This window comes from Alligator mississippiensis, chromosome 5 (genome assembly GCF_030867095.1).
Source record: "Alligator mississippiensis isolate rAllMis1 chromosome 5, rAllMis1, whole genome shotgun sequence".
In the NCBI taxonomy this organism is placed as follows: domain Eukaryota; kingdom Metazoa; phylum Chordata; order Crocodylia; family Alligatoridae; genus Alligator; species Alligator mississippiensis.
Window position 1 is genome coordinate 177,488,210 of NC_081828.1, and position 27,802 is coordinate 177,516,011.

The 27,802-nt window shown below is 42.0% G+C and overlaps 1 protein-coding gene across 5 annotated transcripts in view; it reads right to left on the minus strand.

The window, feature by feature from the left end:
* Nucleotides 1-2,836: 2,836 nt before the first annotated feature.
* Nucleotides 2,837-27,802, minus strand: part of STEAP2 (STEAP2 metalloreductase) — a 41,258-nt gene continuing 16,292 nt past the window's right edge. For 3 of the 5 annotated variants that reach the window (XM_019497948.2, XM_019497947.2, XM_006259621.4), the window contains exons 3-5: nucleotides 26,298-26,825; nucleotides 20,348-20,512; nucleotides 2,837-8,906 (exon numbers count right to left, since the gene is read on the minus strand). In XM_019497948.2, coding sequence (XP_019353493.1) covers nucleotides 8,622-8,906; nucleotides 20,348-20,512; nucleotides 26,298-26,825 — 978 coding nt within the window. In that variant the 3' untranslated portion in view covers nucleotides 2,837-8,621. The other 2 variants (XM_019497949.2, XM_019497950.2) reach the window with 2 other exon arrangements.

Consider the following 27,802-nt stretch of genomic DNA (forward strand, 5'->3'; position numbering starts at 1 on the left):
GACAACTATGTCATATATTATTCATAAATATTTCAAACCCATCTCAAAATAATTTTTGTCCTCTTATCATACAGTTGATACAAAACTTGTTCCTCTGATGGTTACAAACTGTCTTTGATCAAGCTAAATTTATTGAGGGCCAATCAATTTCTATTTGTCCCAATGGTAATGTTGCCCTTCAGCTTAAATAGCGTTTTTTTTCCTTCCTGAATTTTACTCAGTAATATACTTATAAAGAACAACCAGGCCTCCTTTCAGCCTTCATTTTGCTAGACTAAACAAGCTAGAGTCCTTTGGTCTTCTCTCATAAAACAGGCTCTCCATTTCCTGAACAATCCTTGTAACCTTTCCTTGCACCTGTGGAAGTCTGAATTTATCTTTTTGAAAATGGATAACCACACTTTGATGTACAGTCTAAAATTCAAGTGATGCTTAGTTATTGAATATGGACATTTCTTTTAAACTATGTCTTCCATAGGCAATGTTTAGGGGGGACATGGGTGGGGCATGTGCCCCTCCTGAGAGTGCTGGTGCCCTGACAGTGAGAGCTCCAGCTGGTAGAGGGACACGGAGAGTGCTTGTGCCTCCCTAAAACTGGCTCCACCAGCAGCACGTTGGTGGTGGAAATGCTGGCACTTTTGCCGCTGTTGCTGCCGTGCCACCGGAGTGCTTGGCAACCAGCTGCTGGGGGAACCTCTCTGCCTCTTGGTCGTGCCCTGCTGGTGCCCCCCCAGACTCAGGAGGCACCAGTTGCCCATGTCTTCCCAATATAGATTATTTTAACAGTGTTTATAGAAATGCAACCAATTTAACCTTGAATGAATCAGATTATATAGACACTTTTTGGGCTGTTGCCCAGGTATTTACTCATGTCTTGTGTATGTTTCTGTAAACTTTCTGAGCTTAAGAAATAACCCCCCAAAATGCCAGTATATTATAGCTTTAACAGTGTACACTTTACTGACAAACGTATAATGACCGTTGGGGGCAATACATCCTGTAAATTATAAGCTTAGGTCATGGGACAATTGTTGGCTGTGTGTTCCAAAGATCATATTGCAAGGGTTCTTTTGCTCACACTGTACTTCCTTCATGAACCAAACTTTTTTTTAAGTGGGATGAAAGCAACATTGTACAACCTACCTCCAGAAGCTCTGCTGCCTTAGGAAAACTGGAAAACGTCCATCCCAAGAAGCCAGTAGTCAACCACACAAATATTTAATGAACGATTTACTGCTCCAAATAACCAACTTGTTTTGTATTGCACACCCACCTTTCTCAATTAACAAATAGTAATTATACTTTCTATAGTGCACTGCATTTGAAAATATTAATGCACTTCACAAATATTAACTGATGAGTGTTTGCGTTGTGGCTGTACACAAATTCTCTTTTGAGTGTGAAGATATGTGCCTGAGTTAAATTTCATTAAATTAAATTAAAAAAAAACCCAATGGGAATGAAAAGATTATCTAATGGGTAGGTTATGACACTTGGATTCATACTTCCTACTCTGCCACTAATCAGCTGTTGACTTTGCTAAGCAAGTGATTTATTCTCTGCCTTTATTTTCTTTCCAATTCTTGGTTTGTACTTAGCTGATAAGATCTTCAGGGCGGGACTGTTTTACATGATGTACTTTTGCAGCACCTAGTACAAAGGGTACTAATATCAGTTGGAACATGTGAATGCATAGGTGTTGCATAGCTGAGGCATGGGGAGGCATGTGCCCCCTGACAGGGCTGTCCCTACTGCCCCACTGGCAATGTCAGCCGGTGCTCGACGTGCCTCCGCCCTGCAGTGACATACCCATGTGGGGGGTGGAGGGTCGGTCCTCTGGCTGCACTTCCACTGGTGTTTCCAGGCTTGGTGATCAGCCACTGGGGGCCCACCCCTCCCCACGATTGGCCACTGAGGATGCTCCACCAGATTCAGGAGGCACCAGTCGCCCATGTCTGGATGCTATTGGGAAGAAAATCATAATAGCAAACGCCATCATGTACAGGGAAATGATGTGCAAATTAAAAGAAACAACTGGGAAAAGACAGACATCAAGGAAGAAACTGTCTTGAGTATGACAGTCAAGACCCAAGAAGAGAACTTTATTTTGGATATGGAAATTATCAGACAGCGGGGTTCCATTGTTTGTAAGAGATGGTTTTGTTTTACTGGTCTATACTCTTGCAGAGAGAAGCAGTATGGGAAGGCTACATCAATTAGTGTGAAACCTGGCAAGTTTACTAGTTTGTGCACTGATCAACTCCTAGCTCCAATAACCCTGGTGGGAGTCATTTTACTGTATTCACAGGGGAGGGATTTCTCTTTAAATGTATATTTATTTCTTCCCATATTCTGGAGTAAGGCTCTCTAAATGAAGGATATATAACACTTTCAGAGAGGAGGAGTGTGGGAGTTGAGAAGCTATTAATTTGTTTTCCTATATAAGCACTACTTCTTTCTTACACCTGCAACCGAACAGGAAGAAAAACACAGCTTGGCAAACAAACTTATACTAAGCAGTCTCTCTCTACCTAAGATTTAGGTGCATTGATCCTGGAAAGTGAACTGAATGTGTATTGAGAGCACAGCAACATTCATTTTTGTGCTCTCTGAAAAGAAAGGAACTGAATCCTTTAGTATGATACGGGGAATTTTTCCCAACTGTATTTGTTTAACGCTTGTCATTGAGCTCATGCTAAAGAAAAACGGTCTCTTCAGAAGTACTTTGTGCCTTCAGAGTCAGTTCCTATCAAAGGACACGTTAACCAGAGAACAAATTTATTTTAGAGAAAATAAAAATAAGGACTTATGTTAACATGCAGAAGAAAGCCAAATATTCAACATTAACTTTTTATTCATCTTTGTGTAAAACAGATTTCTATGGAAAAATATGCAAAAGCACTACCAGTAATTTATAATAGCCCTGTTTGGACAGATAACACAAACACATCAACAAAGTCTGAGTGAATACACAACTACAGATAGAGAGAACTACTAAGCTGCACAGAGGAGACTTATTTTTTCCACTGTAAAACATCGTCAGCTAGGCATGATAAATAATTTGCAATGGTTTTGGAGGTCACTCTTTACTTAAGTTCAATTTGTTACCCATTTTAAAGGTTGCAATCTAGTTAATTCAAGCAGTACACAGTGGTACAATATCAGAACTGCAAATGACTTAATACATTTATTGGAAATACTATAAGATCTAGGATAAACACCCAATAATGGCAAAACTTCTCTATTCAGAGATGCATTGTTTGCAAAGAACTATGCATATGCATCTACTACCACTGAGCATATTCATGTGAACTGCTGAAAATATCATACTCAAGTATCTAATCCTTATGTGCTTGACAATTTCTGACCTTTGATTTTATCAGATTTAGAAGAACTCAGGTTCCTACCTATATTAATATTTGTGAAATGTGGGAACAAAAAAATCTTCCTTATTTGTTTTTATTAATGCTATTAGGGCAGCATTTATAGCTAATTACACACTGAACATGTACAAGATATTTTATAACCCATTTATCAATAAAGGTAAACATACATTCTCAAGTGGTCACATCACATACTGTACAATTTTAGAACAAAAATTCAGACATGGCACCAGTATACAAGTAAATACAACATTTTCACCCACTAAGTAGGCAATGAATTTACAACAAAATACAAAAGAATCTCATAATCATTTAGCTATTAAAATTCAAGTTTGACAAGCTGATTTAATCAGAATTTGTACATTATAGAATTACACTGTGAAATTCAGAACAAATATGAAATATATTTATGAGACCATATTTTACACACTGTGGATAAGAAAATATACCTTAATATTCACAAACAACAAAGAACAAGTTCTCAAATGCCTTTCCAATGATTTATTGCATAGAAATGTGCATTTTCTAATAAAATGTGAATGGTATTGCATTGCATATTAACCAGTATTTTGTTATAGTGTCAGGCTCTAATGAAGAGAAGTCAAAATTATTTTCTTATTACGTATATAGCATCTCTCTACAACCAAGAAACAGTTAACATAATGCTGCATAAAAATAGATGATTCCCACAGATGGTTGTAAAGGCATCCAAACACAGATCTAGCACCTAAATAGTTGAGATATCTAAAAATGGATTTAGCTACGTAATTAAGGGCAACTCATAGTGAACATTTTGATTTTAGGACCTGATCTTCAAATCTTGACTCATCTGAGAAGTACTTATCTAAATCATTTAAAGAAATCAACATGATTAAGGATTGATGTGAAATAAGGATTTTTTATATGAGTAAAAGTTTGTATGCTGTGATCCATAATGTGTGGTAAATTAAGGTACTGCTGCTGGTGGTAAAAGTCTGTCACTTTACTCTTAGAATTAATGTATAGCTTCTTTTGCTGAATAGATTCAGTCTTCAAAATAGAGTACACTACAAAATATTTAAGAGCAAGCCTACTTATTTCAATTTCATATGTTTTTCCATATGTTATATAACTATTTCACATTTCAAATGAAATGTCTTCATTTATTTGACTAAAAATATAATCTACTTATTCATGCTTCAGTATTTAAATTTTCAAATAGTTGAAACATATTTGGATCTCCTGTACATATGGTAAAAACATATAGCAAAAAATGACATTTTCTTTAAGAAGCATCTTGTGATCCAAAACTAATGAGTTTAAATAGTCTTGAGAGAACACAATCATGAGATAGTTTAATTACTTCTTAAATATGTTAAATTTGAGCTGCATGGCATGGTATTTTTCTTTAAGAATTAAATATGCCTTTTGCATAGGAATTATTTCAAATATATTTCTAAATGTACTGCAAGTGTATGGATGGCCTACCACAGACTAAAGAAACTATGGCAGTAATGCATAATTGTTGCTCCAGCATCATCACATTTGCATTGAACAAGATATGGAAATTAGTGGCTTATTAGTAGTGGAATTACTATGAAATAATTTGTGTGTATTAAATATTGACCTAGTAATTTTAGTTCTACAATTATTTGGAGATATATGGCCATGTTCTGAGCTACACTGCTAACAGTCTTGATTTCAAAAGAGTTGCCTATGTGTAGCTAGAAGCATACATTCTAATATGTTAGAATTTATTGTAATTTACTTAGGGTAAACATTCCTATCTTTTCACACTAGCTTCCTGTATGGAATTCAATGGAATAATGGTGACAAAATCTTTCTTCACCATCTTACAGGCAAGTAAGCACAGTCCTCTTCCCAGCTTAGCAGAGTGGCTTCTCACCCATCTGCATGCTGGAAGAAACCCACTACCATGCAGGGAGAAAGTAACAAGACCTATGCATCACACAGAATCAGAAAAAAAAGGTTTATGGGACCCATTGCAAACACCAGTGTACATGAGCAAATCTAAGCAAGTGAATAGCTCTAAGCAGCTGAACTATTTTTATATCTAAAGATCTTCATATATATGCAAAAGTTAAGATTGGAACCTAAATACCTGCCTTGTGCTGGCCCTCTGCACAGCAATAAATTTCATCGCCTATAAAGGAAAACTAGGCCATTTTAAATGAAACTTATGCAATTTAGAAACTTCATTTCTGTCTTTATTAGAAATAACACCACCATGAACTTCCTGACTACCCATGAAAAAAGGATTAGATGATCCAGTTAAAAAAATTAAAATACATGAATGATTTTTAAGTCATATAATAGTTTTAATTTCAATTTTTAATAAATTAAAGATACATTTTTTATAAACAAAATAAAAAATTCAATTGAGAATATATTTTTAAATTTTTGTCTTTTACTTTTTTTACTTCCTCCCTTTTTCTCAAGTGAAAATGAGGGGGAATTTTTTAGCAAATCAGAAAAACTGCTTCCTCTCCTTTTGAATTTTTCCGGTGGAAGTTTTAAGTCAGCTTCATGACATGAAAGGTAGGGAAGTAAAAAAATGATAGAAAGTGGGTTTTCTGCATTGTTCTTACTTTTCTATTTCTTTCTTTTCTGGTGAAGAAAAAGGATGATGATGAAAATCAGAACCCCCCCCCCCCCCCCCCCCCCCCAGAAATTCCCAAAATTAACATTTTTGAATATTTTGGAAAAATGTACACCCTCCTCCCCTTTTTCATTTTTGTTTTTTTGAAAAAAGTTGAAAAGAAATTAACAGGGAAAAATGACAAAACCATATTTTTCTGTGAAAAACTCTAATTGGGCTCTCACTGGATAAGAAAGATGACTAAAGATGTTCAAAACTAGTTTAACAGAGTAGAGCAGGGGTTGGCATATATGGCCTGTGGAGCAGCTGGATCTGGCTTGTGGAGCCAGATGATTTTGCCTCCACCTATGCCTTTGCTAGCGCTGAGCAGTGAGGAGCTGCACTAGGGCTGGGCATCTGGAAGCTGTACTTGCAAAACTGCCACTTGTCTCTGGCCCCTGACTCCTTGGCTGCTGTGCAGAGGGGAAATGAGCTGGAGCCGCGCAGCTTCTAGCTGCAGCACAAGGAGGGCGTAAGGGGGGGAGAGGAAGAGAAGAAAGAAGTGGCAGCAGCATGGATGTAGCTTATAGCTGCCCAGCCCTAGCTCAGTTCCCAATTAGCTGGACGCTGTGCCTGCACTACAGTAAGGGAGTGGGGGGCAGGGAAAAGTGGCAATGGCATGGGCGCAGCTCCCAGCTGCATGGCCTTGGCACAGGTACAGGCATCCTGCCCACCCCCACCTCCACACACACTCTACTGAAGCCAGCCTGCCTGTGCTGAGCCGGATTGTTCTGGCCCACAGTTTCTAAAGGTTGCCAGCCCCTGGAGTAGAGTAATGCAAACAGTTTACCCAGCATCCATGCATCTCTACCCTGAGTTTCATTTTGTGTGTGAGTTTGCGTTTTGACCAAACAAAACATGTGAAAGTGGTCCACAACTGAAATAGATTTTTCAGGATTCTGATAAATCCTAGAGAAACTCTACGATCCTATGCTTCTAACCTTCTTTTGTTTGACAAGTTTAGAAATTACACTGAATATTGATAAATCTGGTTTTTGGGTTCTTCTCTTTGTAAAGAAACTAAACATAATTTACATTTAATTGTTATTTCACATTTACATTGATGTAACTGGGAGCAAAATCTGGCCCCAGATACATACATTTTGTGGGGCTGCTGATTTCACTGCAAACAAAGACTAATAAAACCTGTGAGACTACTTGCATTTGAAAGTTAAACATACATACTATGCTGTCCTAGATCATAGTTATATAACAGACAGTATAAATGAAGACAAGTAATTGAAAATAGTACAGCTAAGAGAAAATGCTAGATAAGGCTAAAGCACAGAAAAAAGAACAATTTACATAAAACCAGGACCAAATTTAGACTTGAATGCATTAAGAACTTCTACTTACTTCAGTATGAGTAGCAGAAGTGCAAGGGGAAGAGTTTGGACAATTGTTTAGAGAAGAATAAAACATGATATGATAGCAATGGTTAAATCATTCCAAATGTTCCTTAGAATTCCCTGGACAACCAGAATTTCAAGGATTAAAGGGAAAACATTCTTTTTATAGGTTCATCAAGTTATGTTAAAGTTTTGATATATAGGACTTTTTGATTGCATTTTTAAAAAAAGTCACATTAGCACATGCTCCATAAATGCTGGCTGTAAAAATGAAAATTTTATATAGAAATTGAAGATTATTTTTGCTAAAAGAAAATTTAAAAGATATTAAGGTTATTAGATGTAGTCAGGAAAATTCATGTGAAGTAAAACTCCAACAGAGAAACTGAAATCACAGCAATGTTATGTTGGTTCCATACTTGGTTAGATATTGAAAATGTTACCAAGGAGATTGGAATTTTTTTTGTTGTGGCAGATTTCTCAGAACTCTATTTTTTAAATAATTTTTGGCATTTGAAATTCCTTTTTTTTCAATGACCATTAGCTGACACTTACACAGGTAACTCAACACTTTCTAAGTATTGTATTGAATTTTCATTAGATGCTTTAGGTTAAAGTCACCTGCAGTTAAATGTCTAAAATCCTATATATATGTGCTATTCCATTTAGTTACAATATGCATCATTAGAACATAATTTCATTTTTTAAATTACATATTCAAGTAATGTAAAGATGAAAAATCCTTGTCAAGCTACACAAATGTACTGTACATGTCCAATAACACTTTATAAATTAATCTGCATTATTTCACATCATGTTTGTTTTCTAAATTAATGAAATCTATTAGTCTACATTCTGGATTCACTAACTAAAAGTGCAGTTTTAATAAAAGAAGCTCTGTCTGGAAAATATGCTATTAAAAAAAACACTGTCTGGAACATAACACTCTTAGTTAAAGAAATGCTGTCTGGAAAACAAGGTTTTAATAAAAAATAAACTTTTTTGTTTGTAATGTGCAAAACAGCATAAAAAAATCCTGACTTCATATCATTTGCCCTCTTGCAATTTAAAACTAAAATATTTTTTGTAATTGTCTGAGGAAAAATAAATTGTTCATACCATACTTAAGGGCTTTTATCATATGCCAGCTATAGCAAGTTTTACACTTCAGTTATACAAAGTCCTGAAAATACAAGTTTTAAAACAGAAACAGCAACATCTATAATAGTATTAATAAGTTCTATGTTGTCATCACATCACTGTTACCCTTTCTGGTGAGACATGTGGAACAGTTCCACTTGTTTCTTCCATAACCTGGCTTTTTTCCCATCCTCTTCTAATTCTTCTCAGTTTCCTGCTTATACATGGGAGGAGTAAAATGATCTTACCTAGAATTACAACACAAGGCAAAACAAGGGCAAGAACAAAGTTTGGTGGTGTATAAAACCTGTAGTATTCCTCTTCAAAGGCTCTTTTCCACCCATAAATTAATACGTGGAAAGTACTTATGAGCAGAGCGACATATCCAAGTGTAGACTTTTGGGAGGAAAAAAGACAGGAAAAAGAAACAGAAATTAAAATCTGATCCATTATTAGAAAACTAGAGCATACCACTTTGAAATTTCTTCCAGGCTCAACTTTTTTTAAAAACCAAAAATCTTATAACATTATTTAAAAGTTGTAATATGGCTGGTCTTGGGTTCAAATGCGCTGAAAACTAAGCCACCCCTGACTTTTGACTGTACTTTGCATATCTAAAATTTGAGGATAAGAAGTAACCAAATTCTCCTCATTTAACAGAAGTCAATTGAATCATATGGATGTAAACAAGGGGTAATACCTGTGAATTTAATGGAACAATATCAGTATAAGACGTGTGCTGCAATATCAGATCTGAGTTCTGATTTTTTTTTTAAAACAGAACATAGGACTAGATTGCTCTATTTAGTCCCAAGTACCAAGCAGTGCAGCGGTGTAGGAGAACTGAGGACTCCTCTTAATCCTCATTCTCTGGAGAGAAAGGGGTGAGTTAACCATGACAACCTTAAGGGTGCATCTTGCATTAATAACTGTCAGCTCAACAGGTAAATAGAAGGCTCAGTCAAAGTGGAGACCACTACTCACCTCTCTCCATGCCTTTCCTGCCCGCAGGCTAACGTGGAGTGTAGGGGTGGTGCTCCCTACCTGATCCAGACTCAAATTCTGAGAGGCCATGAAACACTAGAGTTCAATCAACCCATCATGAATTCTGTAGACTCCAGTCTAAATGCATTTTCCCACATTCTAAGCTTTCCAAACTATCTTAGAAATGACTGTGGTCTTTTTAACCATGAAGTTTATTATATGAAGAGAAACTTTTCATCACCAAAACTGATGGCATGTTTAACTCCATTAGGAAAAAAATGAATAGAATCATCATTCATTTAGGATGGAGAACATGAAGTCTAGATACAGACATTCAAAAAGCCCAATCCTGAATTGATTCAATCTTTGCAGGTTAGTCTAAGCTGCGTAGATTGAACCAATTTGCAAGTGAATAGGCATTCACTTTTGAATCTGGAAATGCAGCCACATGCCTGCAGTGGTTCAGGCCAGAAGCTGGGGGCTGGGGTGCTAGAGCGAGCCCTTGGCTGGAGGGATACTAAGCTGAGGGGGAGGTGTAGCCAGGCCCCAGCAGGCCTGAGTAAGATTGGGGAGGGTTTTAAATGCTCACTCCGGCTTGCATAGGCCCCAGACAGGGTGTGCCTGGAGGGAGAGGGGGAAGCAGTGCCCAGTGCTGCCATGATCAATCAGTGGGTGACAGGTGCTTCACTTGTGCCCACTGAGATGTTTTGCTCCACCGCTGCTGCCAGGAGAGGGAAGGGGGTGTGGAGCCACGCTCCAGATTCAGTTTGCCTGCAAACTGCAGCCCCCGTGTGGGGCTGGAGGTGGTGGTGCTAACCCCCACTCCCTAGGGCTGCACTGCCACAGTGGGAGGCAGCAGTGAGTCAGGCTCCATAATTTGCCCTCCATTATCCACCCCCACTTCACACCTGCAGCTGAGTTGCGTCCCTCCTTCCTTGTCCCCTCCCCATGGCCGGACACGCATTGGCTTCGGGCACTGCTCACCACTCCTCTGAGGGACTTGGCTCAGGCACTGTGGTGTGGGCCCTGCCTGAGGGGATCTTCAGCATGGAACAGAGCCAGCGCTGTGTCGGTACCCACACCACTGCTGCCTGCAGTGGGGGGATTAAACCCCTCTTCCCCACAGGTTACCAGCATCTGGCCACACCCCCACTCCTGCCCTGAAGCAGTGAGGGGGTGGGGGGGCAGGGTTGGGTACACCTGGCAAAGTCTGCTGCCCCCCTGCCAGGCAGACCTAGCTGCACTCCAGAGCAGGGTTTCACACCCCCACCCGCTTCTCAGCCAGCCGGAGCAGTGACAGCGCTCTGGCTAGGAAGAAGAGGGGCGGGGGTCCAACCCTGCTTAGCTGGAACAGATAGCCCAACCCAGCCAAGGGCTGCAGAGCACGCTGAGATGCTGATTTAACTTGAACCAGAAAGGGGTATGGGACAGAAGTTCCACAAACCTGTTTGACCTCAATTAGTTAGGTGTGATATTACGTTCAACCAGGTTTATCTCAAATTGGTTTCAGTCATTTTGAAACTGGTTTATGTGCACTGAACTTCTGTTCTGTTACAGGTTTAAAGCAGTTTCTGATCACTTACACAGGTTTGTGTGTAACTTCTGTCCCTAGTCCAAAAGTTAACTGGCTACCAAGGTTTTTTTAACTCCAGTGAAAACAAAGAGGCAGAGACCTAACCTCTCTCTTCTTCATTAAAGAAAAGAACAACCTGAGAAACTAATTAACTTCAACACATTTAATTTTAGTCCACCTAAGGTTCATGTAATTTCATGAAGGAGGCTAAACTTATGAGAGAGAAAGATTCAGTGACATAAGAGGAACAGGGTGGGGCAAGATTTTTCAGTGTTTGCAAGCTGCCATTTTCTATGCATGATTCCATACAAAACAACTTCCAGGGATACATCAACATTTTAGATGTGCTAAATCATTTATTTAAAGAAAACAAAATCAAAAAGACCCAAAGAAACTAGACAAAATGGGCCAGTTCCTCCAGCAACTGGGGAGGGGAGTCAACTGGGGCACCAAGTTTTGGGTAGAGGGAGCAGAAATCAGACCACGTACTGCTGCTCCAGCTGCTGCCAGGGCTGCTGCCAGCACACCTGCAGCTTCCACCCCATGTTTTGCTGCCCCTTGGAGCATAGAACCACACAATTATGCCTGTTGGTATATCTAGGTGCACAGAGGGTAGCCATATATTCTGAAAATAAATAAATAAATAAATGGAAGCTCTCCATACAGTGTCGGTCCATGCCCACACTTTAAAGGAAATTTTACCAGTAATGTTTATACTGGCATACAGCTGCTGACACTGTAATTTCACTAGAATGCCTTGCATCAGCAAAGATATGTACTGTCCCCTATGCAACCCTTTGGCATGATTTTGCAGCAGTATGTGGGATACTAGCACTTCTCAGTGAATTGCAGAAACTTGGAGTTCAGTTCAGTTCCCTCCATTCCACGCAAAAAATCTTCTGTTGTTTTTCAAAATTCTCATAGGTACTTTGTACCAGTTTTCAGACTCAGTGCCATCTTGCTGACAGAAATGTGGATATGAGCAGAAGAAGGGTTCTTATGTCTGATACAGAGATAAGATAGCTGATTCTCTTGCAGACCTTAAACAACTTCATAATGACTGGTTGTGCAGCAGTGAAAATAGGAAAACTGAAGCGTATGAATGAACTGATTCAGCAGATAGCAGCTGACCCACTACACAGAGAGAAGAGGTACTTCCAGTCCTCTGAAAGAAGCACTGAGTAATTTGACTGGATAACAAAGCAAATTTAAGATGATCATCAATAGTTTCACAACAGCTGCAGATGTTGAAAGGTGGAAATCCATTTTCCCACAATTGTGTATTAAGCTCATTCCAAAATGAGGGCTGTTTTGCCAGTGGAAAAAAAGGTGGCAATTATATTATGGAAACTTGTAGACCCTGGATTGCTATTAATAAGCAAATAACCAGTTTAATGCTGAAAAGTCTTTAAGGTGGAATAGCTGTCATCCAGATACAGCAGCAAGGAAAGGATGAATCGTGGAGTACGTATTTGGTAGACTGAAAGGATGCTAGAGGATGCCACATGACTAGGCTGCATCTCAATAAGCCAATATCCTTATTCTTATGCTCCATGTTGCATTTCCTACAACATTTATAAAGCCAAAGGGGAAATTTACTAACAAGATAGAGAGGAAAGTAGAAAGACTGTTTGCCAGATGTAGGAAAACGTAAGAACACACTGAGACACTGTACAGCTGAAGGAGGCCTTAAAGGCAGCCTTGGACACTGTGCTGTCTAGTCAGGCGGTGTACTAACTTTACATTAATTTGTGCACCTCTGTGCATGTTTTGTATTTGACTTGTACATAAGTTATAGGTGAACCGTTTACCTATTTTGTGAATCTGTTTTGTGAGTTGCATGGTAAGTTTATAAGACAAAGTAAAGAAATCATACACATCACAAAAGTAAAACTTTATTGAGCAGTGCTATACATCAGAATACTTCTAAAATATTTAAAATGGAAACAAAGTGTCACACACAGATTGTTTGTACATGAATCACAGATCAGTGTACATACATTCACATCTATTCATCTTATGTTCCACTGGGATTGAGTGGAAGGAATACCATTTGCTTGGTGGGAAGGGTTAATATACCTTAGGTCCCAAAAAGAATTATCCATGCAATGCAATGGCTGCTGGATGCAAGTCTGGTTGTTTCACTGCTTCATGGTTCGCAATATCTGTTTTAGGAGTTGCATGGTGTCTTGGTTCTTAGTGTATCTCTTGTTCTTTCTGCCTTTCCTCCAGTGCACATTCTCTTCATCCTTTGTTGTGTACCCCCCAAACAAGGTGCTCTTGAAAAAAAAACAACCCCAAAGACAATGTCTTTTCTGGTCCATTTCTTCTTCCTTTTAATTAGTCGCTTTTTCAACTGGTGTGGATGGAGTGTTTCTCTTGGACAGCCTACCCATGGTCACTGACAAATAACATTCCAAACAGATACAGTTAGATTTAAGGCTTAGCAGATAAGAAAAAACATCCCCATTGTCTCAGGCTGTGAGCAAATTAAAAACCAAGTCCCCAGACCAGGAACAAAACATATCTACTAGGGCTGTGTGAAATTTTGCCACCAACTTTGTTTTGATGCTGTTTCAAGGTCGAAACAGCAAAATCGAAATGGAACAGATATGGTCGAAACAGCCTTGAAACAAAACAAGGCAAGTCGAAACTTTTCGCTGTTTCAACTCTGTTATGACATTTCGCCCATAGGCTATAATGGGAAAGGTAGAAACAGCCTATAACTTTGTCATTTCTGGCCAGATTTGGATGAAACTTGCAGGAATGGTAGTTGCTTCTGAGGACATGAAGTGTGCCACGTTTCAAAAAGATAGGCGCAGGGGGGTTGGAGAAACTGCACCCCAAAATCTTGAGAGCCAAACTTGTGTCACATGTATGTGTTAAGCCACAGTGGGATCAAAACTGCAGGTATGCCAGCTCCTGTGGAGGCCACAAAGCCTACTAAGTTTCAAGGAGATAGGTGTAGGGAGTTCGGGGAAACTGCACCTCAAGCTGCAGACAAGCAAAACTTGTGACATGGGTGACACTGTTTGTGTTAAGGCGCAGCGGGGTGAAAGCTGCAGGCCTGCTAGCCCCTGCTGAGGCCATGAAGCCTGCTAGCTATCAAGGAGATAGGTGCAGGGGTTCTGGAGCCCTGCACCTCTGGCTGCTGACAGGCAAAACTTGTGACATGGGTGCTTGTGCAACTGCTGCCTCTCATCAGGCAGCAGGACTGAAGATCCCCCATCACTTGCCACCACAGACCTGGAGGTAATAATTGACCACAGTATGAACATGAGCTGGCAGTGCGATGCTGTAGCCAGCAGGGCCAACAATATGCTGGCATGCTTCAATTGATGCATCTCCAGTAAAACCATTGCAAAGAAGTGATTCTCCTGCTCTACTCATTACGGGTGAGACCGCAGCTGGAGTACTGCATCCAGTTCTGGGCTCTGCACCTTAACAAGGACATGGTAAAGCTTGAGAGAGTCCAGAGAAGGGCTACCCATATGATCAGAGACTTGCACGGCAAGCCATATGAGGAAAGGCTGAGGGACCTGGGACTCTTCAGCGTGAAAAAGAGAAGGCTGAGAGGGGACTTGGTAGCAGCTTACCGCTACATCAGAAGCGTACATCTAGGGCTTGGTGAACAACTGTTTACCAGGGCACCCTTGGGGAAAACTAGGAGTAATGGTCACAGTCTGGACACCCTAGCTGTGAAGCAGTTTTTCCTAATGCTGAGCCTGAAACGATCTTCCAGGAGATTGTGACCATTACTCCTAGTTTCAGTCCTGCTGCCTGACGAGAGGCAGCAGTTGCACAAGCACCCATGTCATGAGTTTTGCCTGTCAGCAGCTAGGGGTGCAGGGCCCCAGAACCCCCCTGCACCTATCTTCTCGACAGCTGGCAGGCTTCGTGGCTGCAGCAGGGCCTAGCAGCCAGGCCTGCAGTAGTTTCCCCCCCTCAATGTGCCCCAAGACAGACAGTTGCACAAGCACCCATGAAATGAGTTTTACTTGTCAGCAGATAGTTGCAGGGGTTCTGGGACTCTGCACTTCTCTCTCTTCGTGGCCTCAGCAGGGGCTAGCAGGCCTGCAGCTTTCATCCTGCTGCGTCTTAACACAAACAGTCACCCACGTCACGAGTTTTGCTTGTCCACGGCTTCAGGTGCAGTTTCCCCAAACCCCTGCACCTATCTCCTTGAAACTTGGCAGGCTTCGTGGCTGCAGCAGGGGCTAGCATGCCTGCAGTTTTGACCCCGCTGTGACTTAACACATACATGTGACATGAGTTTTGCATTCGGGATTTTGGGGTGCAGTTTCTCTGAACCCCCTTGTGGAAAAGACTTACCTGAGAGGCAGAGAAGGCAGCGGGACGCTGCGTGGGAAGACCAAAGTGGTGAAAATGAAACCGCAACGGGCGGAGCCACTGTGGGAAAATTCAAAAAGGAAAAAAAAAACAAAAACAGCCAAGCCCAAGAGAGCTGGGATAGGCAACCCCATCGGTGTAGGCATGCTTTGTAACAGCGTGCCGGGACCGATTGGGCAGCCAGACCTCCAGATCAAGGATAAAAAGCCCAGTGGAAGACAAGTGGGGGGGGACTGGAAGTGGCGTCCCCAGAGGGGCCAGAGAACATAAGCAGTCCCAGTGAAGGGACCTGGTGGATACCCCAAGAAGGGGTCTCCATGACAGCGCAGGGCCAGAAGGGGCCCAAGAAGTGGTCCACAGACTGGAGTCCGGCAGAACTCAGCAGAGCTGGGACACAGACAAGTCGGATGGATGGCAAGTACCGAACCTGGGGCAGAGGCAATGCAGTGCGGGACGGACAGGTACTGAAGCCGGACCACACGCAATTGGGAAGGAGGAAGGCCGGGGGAAGCACTTGGGATAACAACATCTTTCACACCCGGCAGCTATCATATTTCAGGAACCCGAGCATCAAAGACGGCACAGGACATCAGCCTCAACAACGCAGATGACGACATCAAGGTTGGCGTTAGGCAGGGTGTAGGGGAGGTTGGAGCCCCACAAAGGCAGAGCAACAGGAACGACCAAGGGGGAACGCTAAGGGGAGATGGGACCAAAGCATCGTACTCCCAATCTGAAAGCGATCATTATCAAAGACGTGGCAGGAAAGGCCCCTTGGTGAACCGACCTGAAGTCGTTCCCGTAATCAAGCTGTTCATCCCTAAGAATAATGGCGAGGTTAGAGAGGAATCCCCATACAAGACGTACCAGAGAAAGACATGGAAGATTACACCCCTGCACTTATCTTCTTGAAACTTGGCACGCTTCATGCCCTCAGAAGGGGCTACCATTCCTGCAAGTTTCATCCAAATCAGGCCAGAAATGATGAAGTTATAGCCTGCTTTGACCTTCCTCATTATATCCTATGGGTGAAACACTGAAACAGGGTCAAAACAGCAAAACGTTTCGATGGAACGGAATGGAACAGCCGTTTCGATTCGAAACAAAAGTTGAAGCGGAACGCTTCCATATTGCACAGCCCTAATATCTACCTATTCCTACTCCAAGAATCTGAACACAACATGCAAGTAATGCCACTGGAACTTAGACTCAAACTGGAAAAAAGAAAGCACAGTGTTTTTTTTATGTTCATATGATATATTTACTATACAGTTCCATTCATAAATATCACCTTGTCAAAGCAAACAGCTACTGGACTGCTTGCAACCATTATTTTAAATTTTTGACATACTTTGTGTGATCAAGTATTGGTTTCAGTGGATTTCTTTTCCTGTTTGCAATGCATTAATTTAGGTTGCTAGAAATTCTGCCTGCCCTTGCAAAAGGAAACATTTCAAAATGTTTAGGGGTGATTCAAGTAGTTTCTCTCTCAATTATTTTGTTTATTACTGCCAATTCATGCTCCTGAAATACAACCAGCAACTTCAAAAGGCAATGCCTGGCCCATGTGCATCCAACCCCCATTTTCAGAAGTGAATGTATGGTAATCAGGGGAAGTTTTGGACCAAATTAATGAAGTAAAAGAAAAAGTGTTAATACACCTACCTGATTTCCATTTCTCTCAGCCTGAGTCTGGTTCAGCAGCTCTTCACAAGTTTCTGCTTCTCCACACAGTCTTCATCTTCTCTTCCTCCTCTCCTGTGTGCAGTTCTGGGGTTCCTTTCCCTGGACACTGATCTGCCAGCTGCCATTCACACTGCAGTAGTAGGGTCCCTGCTCAGTATGTCATCCAGCACTGCTGAGCAGGAGCTAGAATGCTGAGCAGCTCCAAGTTATCTGTTGGCCTTTTTGCCCTTTGGTACAATTGCTGCAGATCCTTCACCTTTGCCCTTCACTGTTGCACACCCAGCTTTTGCATGTCTCTTGCCATGTTGACCTAAGCACCTCAATTCCTAAGGCCACTCTACAGCCTGCTTTGCACTGCTCCTCCTTATTTGGAAGGGAAATACAAGACTTACTTCCTAGACTGGACTACAGCATGAGACTTGCCTGAACTTTTTTGCATCACAGCTTTATCTGGTGCCATAGCTGTGTGCTATGATAGCAAAGGTGCGTTCACAATAGTGGGTCAACCAGAAGTAAGATACTTACGAAGCATACTAGGAATTTTAAAATTCCACACAGTGACCCCTGGGAAGCAGAGTTCACAACTGGGACCAGAATTGTCTTTATGGGATTTAGGCTGAAGGACTTTTTGCACTGGTACATATAAGACAGTTTAGGCTCATCATTACTGTAGTGGAAGAACAGTAATATTACAGAATTTATGTTATTCACGGATGCAGCTTAATTTGACCAAGGTAAGTTAAGGCTTTTATAGAATGATTCTGAATCCATGCAAAGGAAGTTGACATAAGGCATGTTTTACTGGTACAATACTGCAGTGTAGACTATGCCTCAACGAGAAGAAAGCTACACTCAGTATAACTAGTAAGTAATGGTGTCTTCCCTGGTGTATGGCTCCCAGGATGGGGAACACTGAGGTCAGAGACTGGCTATGCCTATTGTAATAAAGGTTATCCATAACATGGAGGGGAGGTATTCAGCAGTCTTTGCTTTGGAAAGCTCCAGGAGTAAAATTACTGCCATGCTGCTCAACCATCACCTCTGAGAAAAGCCACATTTAGATAACTGGTTCTTGCTCATGCCTCGGACTTCAGCCAGGATTAACATAATTTTCTTTATAGTACTGTACTACAGTGGTAAAGAAGAGCTCTACTAGGTACTGCTTTTTTTATCATACTCTGCTTATGCACTCTGTATGATACTGGAATTTAAATCATTATGCAACTGGTTTTGAAAGGAAAACTCCATTTTTTTGGCAAATTGATCCTTATAAAATCAGTTATTATGAAATAAAGATTGAAGCATGGGGCATTTCTTAAGAATTAATGGATAGTTTGGAGGTTGGTTGTAACTGTGTTGGTCTGGCTATTTGGGAAGCATCTAAAGTCCTAAGTAGTAGCTTAGATCCTTAAATTGTAGTTGGTTATTAATCCCAAAGAAATGCCCCCATGTTTAAATCACTATTGCCATTACAGGCTAAACAATGGTGATAAAAATGATCATTAAAAAACAGAATGGTCTAAATCCTCTTTAGTATGTGATACAATTTCAAGGGGCGCACAACTATTCTATGAATGCTTGCTTCACCCATCAATCAGAGCTGTGTGTGTGAAGGCTGGATTTTTATTACAGTGGAAATAACTATAGTATGCCATGCTATAAAACCACAGAACAATTATGTAATTATTTGTCTGCATGTACTTTTCTATCCTGTGACTTGAGGTCCAAATTTGGAAATTTGGGTACAGGGAAAAAAAGAATATATAAACTGCATAGTTTACTAATGGAATTCATACCTACATATGGGATCTAGAACTGTTCCAGACAGAGAGCTCCTGAAGAAGAAAATCTAAGAGGGCAGTCACAGCAATATGAAATAACCATATAATCCCTTCCTCAGTCAGGGTCAAAAAGCGAGTACCATTTTTCGGGGAGAGGAACAGCCAAGTCAGTCATGAGAAACACTACTTCGATACTTTCTTTCAGCAATCTTTCCTAATAGGTTTTATTTGCAATCCCCAAATGGTCAAAATATAAAAGGAGAGAGTGGGAGGTGTTCCCCTACAGGCAGAATACCTGGATTCAGTGAAGTGTTCTTCCCCTTAAAATGTCTCTAGTTTGTAAAGCAAATATTAAAGCAGTATATTATGTGGGTAGGAATCAGCCAATAGTGACAGGACTAAGAAAAAGGCAATATAACTATAATGGGTCTATCCAGGAGATCTTAATCAGACAAGACTTCTACTGGGCACAAAACCTTAATAAAATACACACTTTTTCAGGATGTCTCCCAGAAAAGACATGTCTGACAAGCAAGAGCAGACAAAGACTAGCAGACTCTCCCTATGCCTGAAGAAGGGTGCTTGCGCCTGAAAGCTTGTAAAGAACAATTTTCCCAACTATTCAGTTTGTCTAATAAAAGATATCATATTTACCCAAATAACCTTGTCTGCCTTTAGCCTAATACTTCATATCAGTGACCACAGTGATGAATGACCAGAAGTAAAAACACAAATAATTTCATTAATGGTGACACCTTTCAGGAATTTAATGGAGGTTACGTGTCTTGTGTATGCCTTACTGTCTCATGCTGGTTAGGTCTCCCTGCAGATGCACCTCTGTTCAAGGAAGGAGAAGGGAAATGTGTCAAGGCAGAAGAAAGGTTCAAATGGCTCTTCTTGAAACAATCAAAAGCACATCCAGTCTGAGCTGTATTGGCTCTCTCATACAAACAGGAGTGAAAAGTGCTGAATATTTATTTGGCAGCCAAGGTTCTTTGGGTAAATCTGGTATCTTTTATTAGAACAACTCAAATAGTTGGAAAAATTCTTCCTTGCAAGCTTTTGGGTACAAATACCCTTTGTTAGGCTGAGGAAGCAACTGCAGACATTTCCTTAGCCTGACAAAGGGTATTTGTACCCAAAAGCTTGCAAGGAAGAATGTTTCCAACTATTTGAGTTAGTCTAATAAAAGATATCAGATTTATCCAAATAACCTTGTCCGCCTATGTCAGACCAACACGGCTACAACCTATACCCTTGAAATACTTATTTTTGTCACAGAGGTAAGGCCACATATAAGTGTCCTACCATATTCAATAATGTGTGCCTATTAAGAAGGTGCCATTTTTAGTTATTTTCAGAGGGAAAACACACTGTTCAATGTACAGCAAACTGTGGTTTGAAACAATATTAAAATATATTCTTATTGACAATGAAATTCTTTTTTGAACACAATAACATACCTGAATAAAACTGAATTCCCTCCAGTTTAAGGCACTGTTTACTGAAGGGATGGATGTTACTGCCAGCAAAGAAAGCAACCCAAGGCTCATTATTCCAAAGGAGATATACATTTCGATTCGCCACACTTCTTCCTCATTCCAAGAATTTTCAACATTTGCATGAACCTGATGAGAGAGCATAAGGGATTCCATTTATTTTCTAGAATATTTAACACTACTAAAGTTGTTTTGCTCAGAAAAAAACCTCCAGTCTTAGTTTCATAAGAAAACAGAATAGAAACAGGATAAACAAAATTTGGTCAAATATTTTAGAGCTTTCCTCATGTCTTGGTGAAAAAGCTCTCTGTTTCATCACTGCTCATCCCAGAACTGTATTAAATTTAAAAACAGGCTAAGAAAGAAACAGGGGAAGGAAACTGAAGCATGATATATTGTATATTTATAGCAATCATCCCATGAAGTAAAGTGTAATTCTGCAGTTTTCTAAAGAAAAATGTCCATGTTTCAGATCTCAGCAATTTAAGTTCTATAATGCAAGCTGGATGGATCTTCATTCTTTCTGTATTTTGCCGATTTAAAAATAAATCATCATTTCCCAGTATTGCTTCAGCTCTCTGTGTATATTGCCAATTTACCCTCTGTCTTCTCTCGCTAATGTCAAACATAAGGAAGACGGATAAGCTTGAAGGTATCCAGATGAGGGAAAAAACAATTCAGTTCTTTAGCTGTCAAGGCATTTGTATACTTAATTAGATTTTATAGATTTCCAGTTTCAAGGGGACTACAATCTGTAACTATCTATCAATTTCTGCAAGAGGCTGCTACAGATGTTGACGTGTGATATTTTCATGTTATAGAAAGTTTAACAACTTCATAAAAGTCCACTGAAAAGTACATGCCTGAGCAGTTAAGGTTCCTTGCTGAATTCTGTTTATGTATTTTATAGCTCCAATTCTCCTTATTTCTCTCTCTGATACAAAACTGGCTGGATCATCAGGCTCAGAGAGTAGAAATCAATGGCTCAATGTCTAGGTGGCAGCTGGTATCAAGTGGAGTGCCCCAGGGTAGTTCTGGGGCTGGTTTTGTTAAATGTCTTCATCAACGACCTGGAAGATGGCATAGAGTGCATCCTCAGCAAGTCTGCAGATGGCACCAAGTGGGGGGAGTAGTAGATATGCTGGAGGATAGGGTTAAGATTCAGTGTAACCTGAACAAATTGGAGTTTTGGGCCAAAAGGAATCTCATGAGGTTCAACAAGGACAAGTGCAAAGTCCTGCACTTAGGACAGACCAATCCTATGCACCAGAACAGGTTGGAGGTGGACTGGCTGGGCAGCAGCTCTGTAGAAAAGGACCTGGGGGGGTACAGTGATCAATAAGCTGAATATGAGCCAGCAGTGTGCCCTTGTTGCCTAGAAAGCTAACGACATACTGGGCTGCGTTGGTAGGCGTGTTGCCAGTAGGTCAAGGGAAGCGATTATTCCCCTCTATTCAGCACTGGCAAGGCCACATCTAGAGTACTATGTCCAGTTTTGAGCATCCCACCACAGAAAGGATGTGGACAAGCTGGAGAATCTAGCGGAGAGCAACAAAAATGACGAGGGGGCTGGGGGACATGACCTTATGAGGAAAGACTAAGGGAACTGGGCTTATTTAGTATAGAGAAGAGAAGACAAGACTTAGGGGGATTTAATACCAGCCTTCAACTACCTGAAGTGGGGTTTGAAAGAGGATAGAGTTAGACCAGGGGTGGGCAAAATGTGGCCCAGGGGCCAGATGCAGCCTGCCAGGCCATTCTATCCGGCCCACAGGGCCCCTAAAAAAATTAGAAAATTAATATTAATCTGCCCTGGGCTGCCTGTCACATGGCCTTCGATGACTTGCCAAAACTCAGTAAGTGGCCCTCTGCTTAAAATAATTGCCTGCCCCTGAGCTAGACTGTTCTCAGTGGTGGCAGATGACAGAACAAGGAGCAATGGTCTCAAGTTGCAGCAGGGGAAGTTTAGGTTGGATATTAGGAAGAATTTTCTCACTATGAGGGTAGTAAAGCACTGGAACAGGTTACCCAGAGAGGTGGTGGAAGCCCCATCCTTAGAGGTTTTCAAAACCCAGCTAGACAGATGATCTAGTTGGGGATTGTCCGACTTTAAGCAGGGGGTCGGACTCGATGATCTATTGAGGTTCCTTCTGACCCTAACATCTATGAATCTAACTTTCTATGATTCTAACCCAGGGGCAGCTAATTATTTCAGGCGGAGAGCCGCTTACCAAGTTTTGGCAAGCTGTTGAGGGCCACATGAGTAGCCCCATCTCCTGACAGGTGCCCCGGCCCTGGTTGCCATCTTGGGACCAGAAGTCCTGCTCCTTAACCCCCGACCTTTGCCACAAAAAGTCCCTCTCCTTGCCCCTGGAAGTACTCGTTTCAACAAGGGGTTTTGCAATCTCAGAACCAGAAAAATACCAAATTATATTCTAAAAATCAAACATCTACAACATTCATTAATTTGATTCAAAAAAATCTTTTTGTCCCTGTTTCATGCGTTTGTACATAGAGGTGATTGCACAATAGCTTAAAATTAAGTCTTCCTCTTGTAAATTGTGGGGATGTGGGGGGCTGTGGCAGGGTGTGTGTGAATATGTGGTGTGTGGGTAGGTGGGTCTGTGTGGGACTGTGTATGGGCGGGGAGGGTGGCTGGGCTGTGTGACAGTGTGTGTGTGTGTGGGGGGGGGCGGGTCTGCATGTATAGCAGTGCAAAGTGGGGTATGGGTGAATGTGTGAATGGTGGGGTATGGGTAAATGGTGGGGGGTGCTTGTGAGACTCACCCTACAAACACACTCATGCACACTGTGCTTGCCTCATTGGTCTCTCTCGCCCTACCTCACTGCAGACACACACACCCCTCCTGGTACTGGTGCACTTGCTTCTGCAGTCCAGCAATTCAGCTGGGGGCCAGGTGGCACTGGGGCAGCTTTGTACAGGGAAAGCAGCCACGGGCAGACTTCTGGGTGGGGTGCGGGGCTGGACTGGCTTTTCCCTGATTCCTGCTGGCTTCCCCTGGATCCTACTGCCCCTGGCTCCTGTCAGTGCTGGCCCATGGGCTGTATTTTGCCCACTCCTGTTCTAACCTTTCTTTCCACATGTGTGCATTTAACCCTTTATTTTTTTCCATTATTTTGCTTTCATTGCCTTAGTTTCTTTTAATTCTGCCCTATTACATCAGTCTGCTGTACAAATGTTATTTGCTGAAAGGAAATGCTACTTTATGAAACCTTAGTTTTAACTGGAAAAGCAGACCTTTTGCTGGCTGACTGTTTTGCCAGAGATTGTTTTGGGCATAAGTAAAACCAACTGCTGCTGGGTATGGTGAGTCAGTAACTGTTGCCAGTAACTGGAGTGCACAGATCATAGCAACATTTTTTTTTTTTTTTAACTTATAGACTGAAAAAAAAGTTAGAGGGTCAAAATGTTCACCTCTCAAGCAAACCTAGTAGGAACTAGAGATGGAAACAGCCAATCGATCATTATATTTATACTGTTTACCATTTAGCAACTCCTGGCAGGAACGGCCCCAGTCCTAGCCCCTTGTGTCTTTACTGCATGCCTAGGGCTGCGTGGGCCTCAGGCAGGTGAGTCACAGGCAGGGAGCTATGCGTGCGGCTGAGCCACTAAGAGCGCTCTCCAGCTGCAGAGCTCCCATGGACAAGGGCTCGGACTGCGGACAGAGCCAGGGCTGCAGACCTCTCCTGCACCCAGATCCCATCACCATGGGGAGGGAGGGAGGGAAGGAAGGGAAGGAGGTACCATGTCCCCTGCAGAAGTCAGGCGGGGCCTTCCAGCCACAGCAGCAAGACTCCTGGCTCTGCAGTGAGTCTGCCCAGATCCCCTGCAGTGATGGGGCCTAGGCAGTGTGATAGCCTCCCTGAGCTTCCCAGTGCGCTTGTGCCACCATGGCCTGGACCTGGAAGGCCTCTTCGCAGCTCACCCTGGTGGAAGGGGAGGCCTGGTCCCAGCGGGGCAGCCTCTGCTGAGCACACTGCATCCTTCCCCCACCAGCCCAAGAAGGCGCCGCAACAGCTGGAACAGGCAATACTGGGACTGAGGGGTTGCTGCTGGCCCCTCCTGTGGTGAGCGCAGCTCCAGGGTGTTCCTGAGGGCCAGCAGCACAGCAGCTGCAACCTGGGAAATGGTTGTTGCAGCCCTTTCACTCCCCCCAGGATCTCTGCCGGGCCGCCCTGCTGCGTTACTGCTCCTCAGGAATGCACAGTGAGCGTGATCCCACAGCGAGGGGCCAACAGCAGCCTCAGACCCGGTGACACCTGCTCCAGGTGACATGGTGCCTTTTTGGGCTGAGCCAGCCATGCGCTCAGCCCCGCCTCAGGGCTGGATCAAGCTGTGCACAGCCCCAGCGCCATGGGCGGGAGGAAGAAAGACACAGTGTGCCTAGCAGAGGCTGTCTTAGTGGGACTGGACCCTCCCCTTCCCATAAGGCAAGCTGGGAAGGACCCAGCCTGAGAGCATGGAGAAGCTTTCCAGGTCTGGGCTGTTGCAGCACAAGCATGACAGGAGGTGCAGGGAGCCTGTTGCCCTGCCACTGTGGGGGGGGGGGGGGATGACGACGACACAGGACAGACCCACTGTGGGGGCTAAAAGTCTCACTGCTGTGGTGGGGAAGGCCCTGCCCAACCCCTGTGGGGGGGCCTGGCGCTTCCCTCACTCCCCATGGCAGTAGGTTCCAGGCACAAGAGAGGTATGCAGCCTTGGCTACATCTGCAGCCCCTGCCCATTGAGTCAGGGCTACCCCTTGCCCCCACAGCAGGGTAGTACCCCCCAGTGGCTTGGCTACTCCCACCATCCTCTGCCCATGGCTCCCCACCAGTGGCCTAGGGCCCGTGCAGCACTGGGTGTACAGTGAAGAAGGGGCTGGGCTATTCCAACCATAAGTCACTAAAATAGGAATGTGCTATCAGTTAACTGTTTAAGTACTATAATTAGGAGGTTAAATGGATAATTTTTTTAAATGGTATTTACACTCCTAGTAGGAACACACATTTTCTTGGGATAATCCTGTTTTACATTGCTATGTAGTGTAGCTATGAACCATTAAATAACCGGCATGTAGTAAAAGTGTCCACAATTCAGTAGAGGATTTAAGTAATCACTTTATAGAGCTTTTGTATGTGTATACAGGATCCACTCTTAAAGCTTCTACATATAAATAAGGACACACTTGCCATGACAGTGGTAGGGAAACAACTTAATGTTTTTGTTTGCTTTTTAAATACCGTTAGGTTCTTAGATACCAAGATGACAAATATCTTGGATACTAAGAGAGCTCCTTTGATTTTACCTTTTCTCCCAACCTCTTTTGGAATGGATGATGTGTGTATCCCTCATGGGGAAAAAGAAGGAACAGATCCTTAACTTTTCCTGCTGTGGGGACCTAGTTGTGACTGGTCTCACATGAGACATTCATCAGGTGGGATGGCTAAACGTATCTTCCCTCCCCACTGGGCAACAATCAGTCAAAACACAGACCTACAAATTTGTCCTCCTATAAAGAGACGAGCCTATGAGCTCCATTTCATCAACCTGCTGGATACTAGAGATCAGGGACTAAACATAGACATTGGATTTTTGATACATTACAGTCTGCCTGGCAACTGACTCCCCAGCCCAGCCCAACCCAGCCCCTGGCTTCTTTACTTTTCATTCCATCCAGGAAGAGCACACACCAACTGCTGAAGCTTCCTTAGCCTGACAAAGGGTTTTTGAACCCAAAAGCTTGCTTAATAACTATTATCCAACCATTTGGGTTGGTCTAATAAAAGATATCAAATTCACCCAAGGAACCTTGTCCTCCTATAAAATGCATTCAAACATACTGGCATAGGTCAGAAACACAACCAACTAACTCTACTTTAATTATATAAAGAAATTGGTCTGTCTTACCTGTTGATAAGCCATATTGAGAAACAAATATCGTTCTGACCTCCTCATAGGTAAGCAGAGGCTGTAAGCCACATGTACTGTAGCAAAGAAAAAACTGAGTAGACCAAGCTGCTTTCTACATTGCAACCAACTCTCCAGCCAAGGAGGAAATCGCCTATATTTAGTGCCATAGTAAAGCTGATAAGCAGCTGCCAGGAGTCCTGATAAATACACCAGAGACAACAACGTGATAGCAACAACTGGTAAAGTCTTGTTCACAATCTCAATGGGAATCTTGTAAAAGTCACTCTGCTGATTTCTCACATATGGATGTATCACATCTCTGATGAAGGAGTAGATGAAGAAAAAAGTGGCCAGGCTAACAGCCAACACTACTGGCCCTTTCCACAGTGTGAACAGTCGTAGAGGTAAGTTTTCAATCTCCCTTGATGCTGACAATGCTCCCAAATCAATGGGAATAAAATTCAACTGACGAGCAAGTTCAATGACTTGATGGCGAGCTTGCACATTGCTACTGCATATATAGACCTATTGGAAAAGTCAAGTTAATTATTTGTAGTCACAGAGATGCCTTTAAAAATGAAATCAACAATTTCCAGGCATGCAAGCTCAAATCAGAGCACTAACATTCAAACTACTCATCACTATCACAAGACAACTTCAGAGGAAAACTGGAACAACAACAACAACAAAAAATCCCTAAACAATTCAAGTTAAAGTAAAGCAAACTGATTTAGTGACAAAATTACCTAAATAAAAATGCTATTTCCCTTCAGTTAATATAAGCTAACTGCAAGATGCCTACTATTTACCACACTAAAATGTCTGCCAGATTAGAAGAAACCTAAAGGGTTATATTTAAAATTATCCCTCAAGTAAGTGACCCCCTTCTTTACCTTAATATAGGAAGCTTACCTGATAGCCCCAGTACAAACGCAACGGCAATGAAAAACAGTGCAGGAGACATATCTGACCTCTCTTTTTTAATTAATCATATTTTAAACAATGATTTGATTTGACAGTCAACTCCCACAAGTGTGTTTGAATCACTAGGGCTTTAAAAGCAAAAGAATATCCTCCTCCCCCAACCATCTATGCAGAATCTAAGAGCTAGTTCATTATATAGAGAAAGAAATGTGCTGTTTTAAAGCTCTGTATTTTTCTCCTTTATCATCTATATTTGTACACTTTGCCCAGCACTGTCTTTTTCTCATCACCTTTTCTGACCATTTATCATCAGCTCTGAAACCAACTTCAATGGAATCCCGATTAGAAGAAAAGTTACCTACTGACAGTTCTAGTCTGGAAACTGGCTTCTAAAAAAAGGCATACATGGGGGCCTATTTTTATATTATCAGACTAAATTCCACATAAAATGTTCTCAGTTTAATAAAAGGATGCTTGTTTTTTAAGTGCCAGACTTGAAAAGTCAACCTGGGCACTGAGAGTCATGCTAAGTTAGTTACTTCTGCACCAACACGATCAGTAACGGCAGCAAAGGTCAG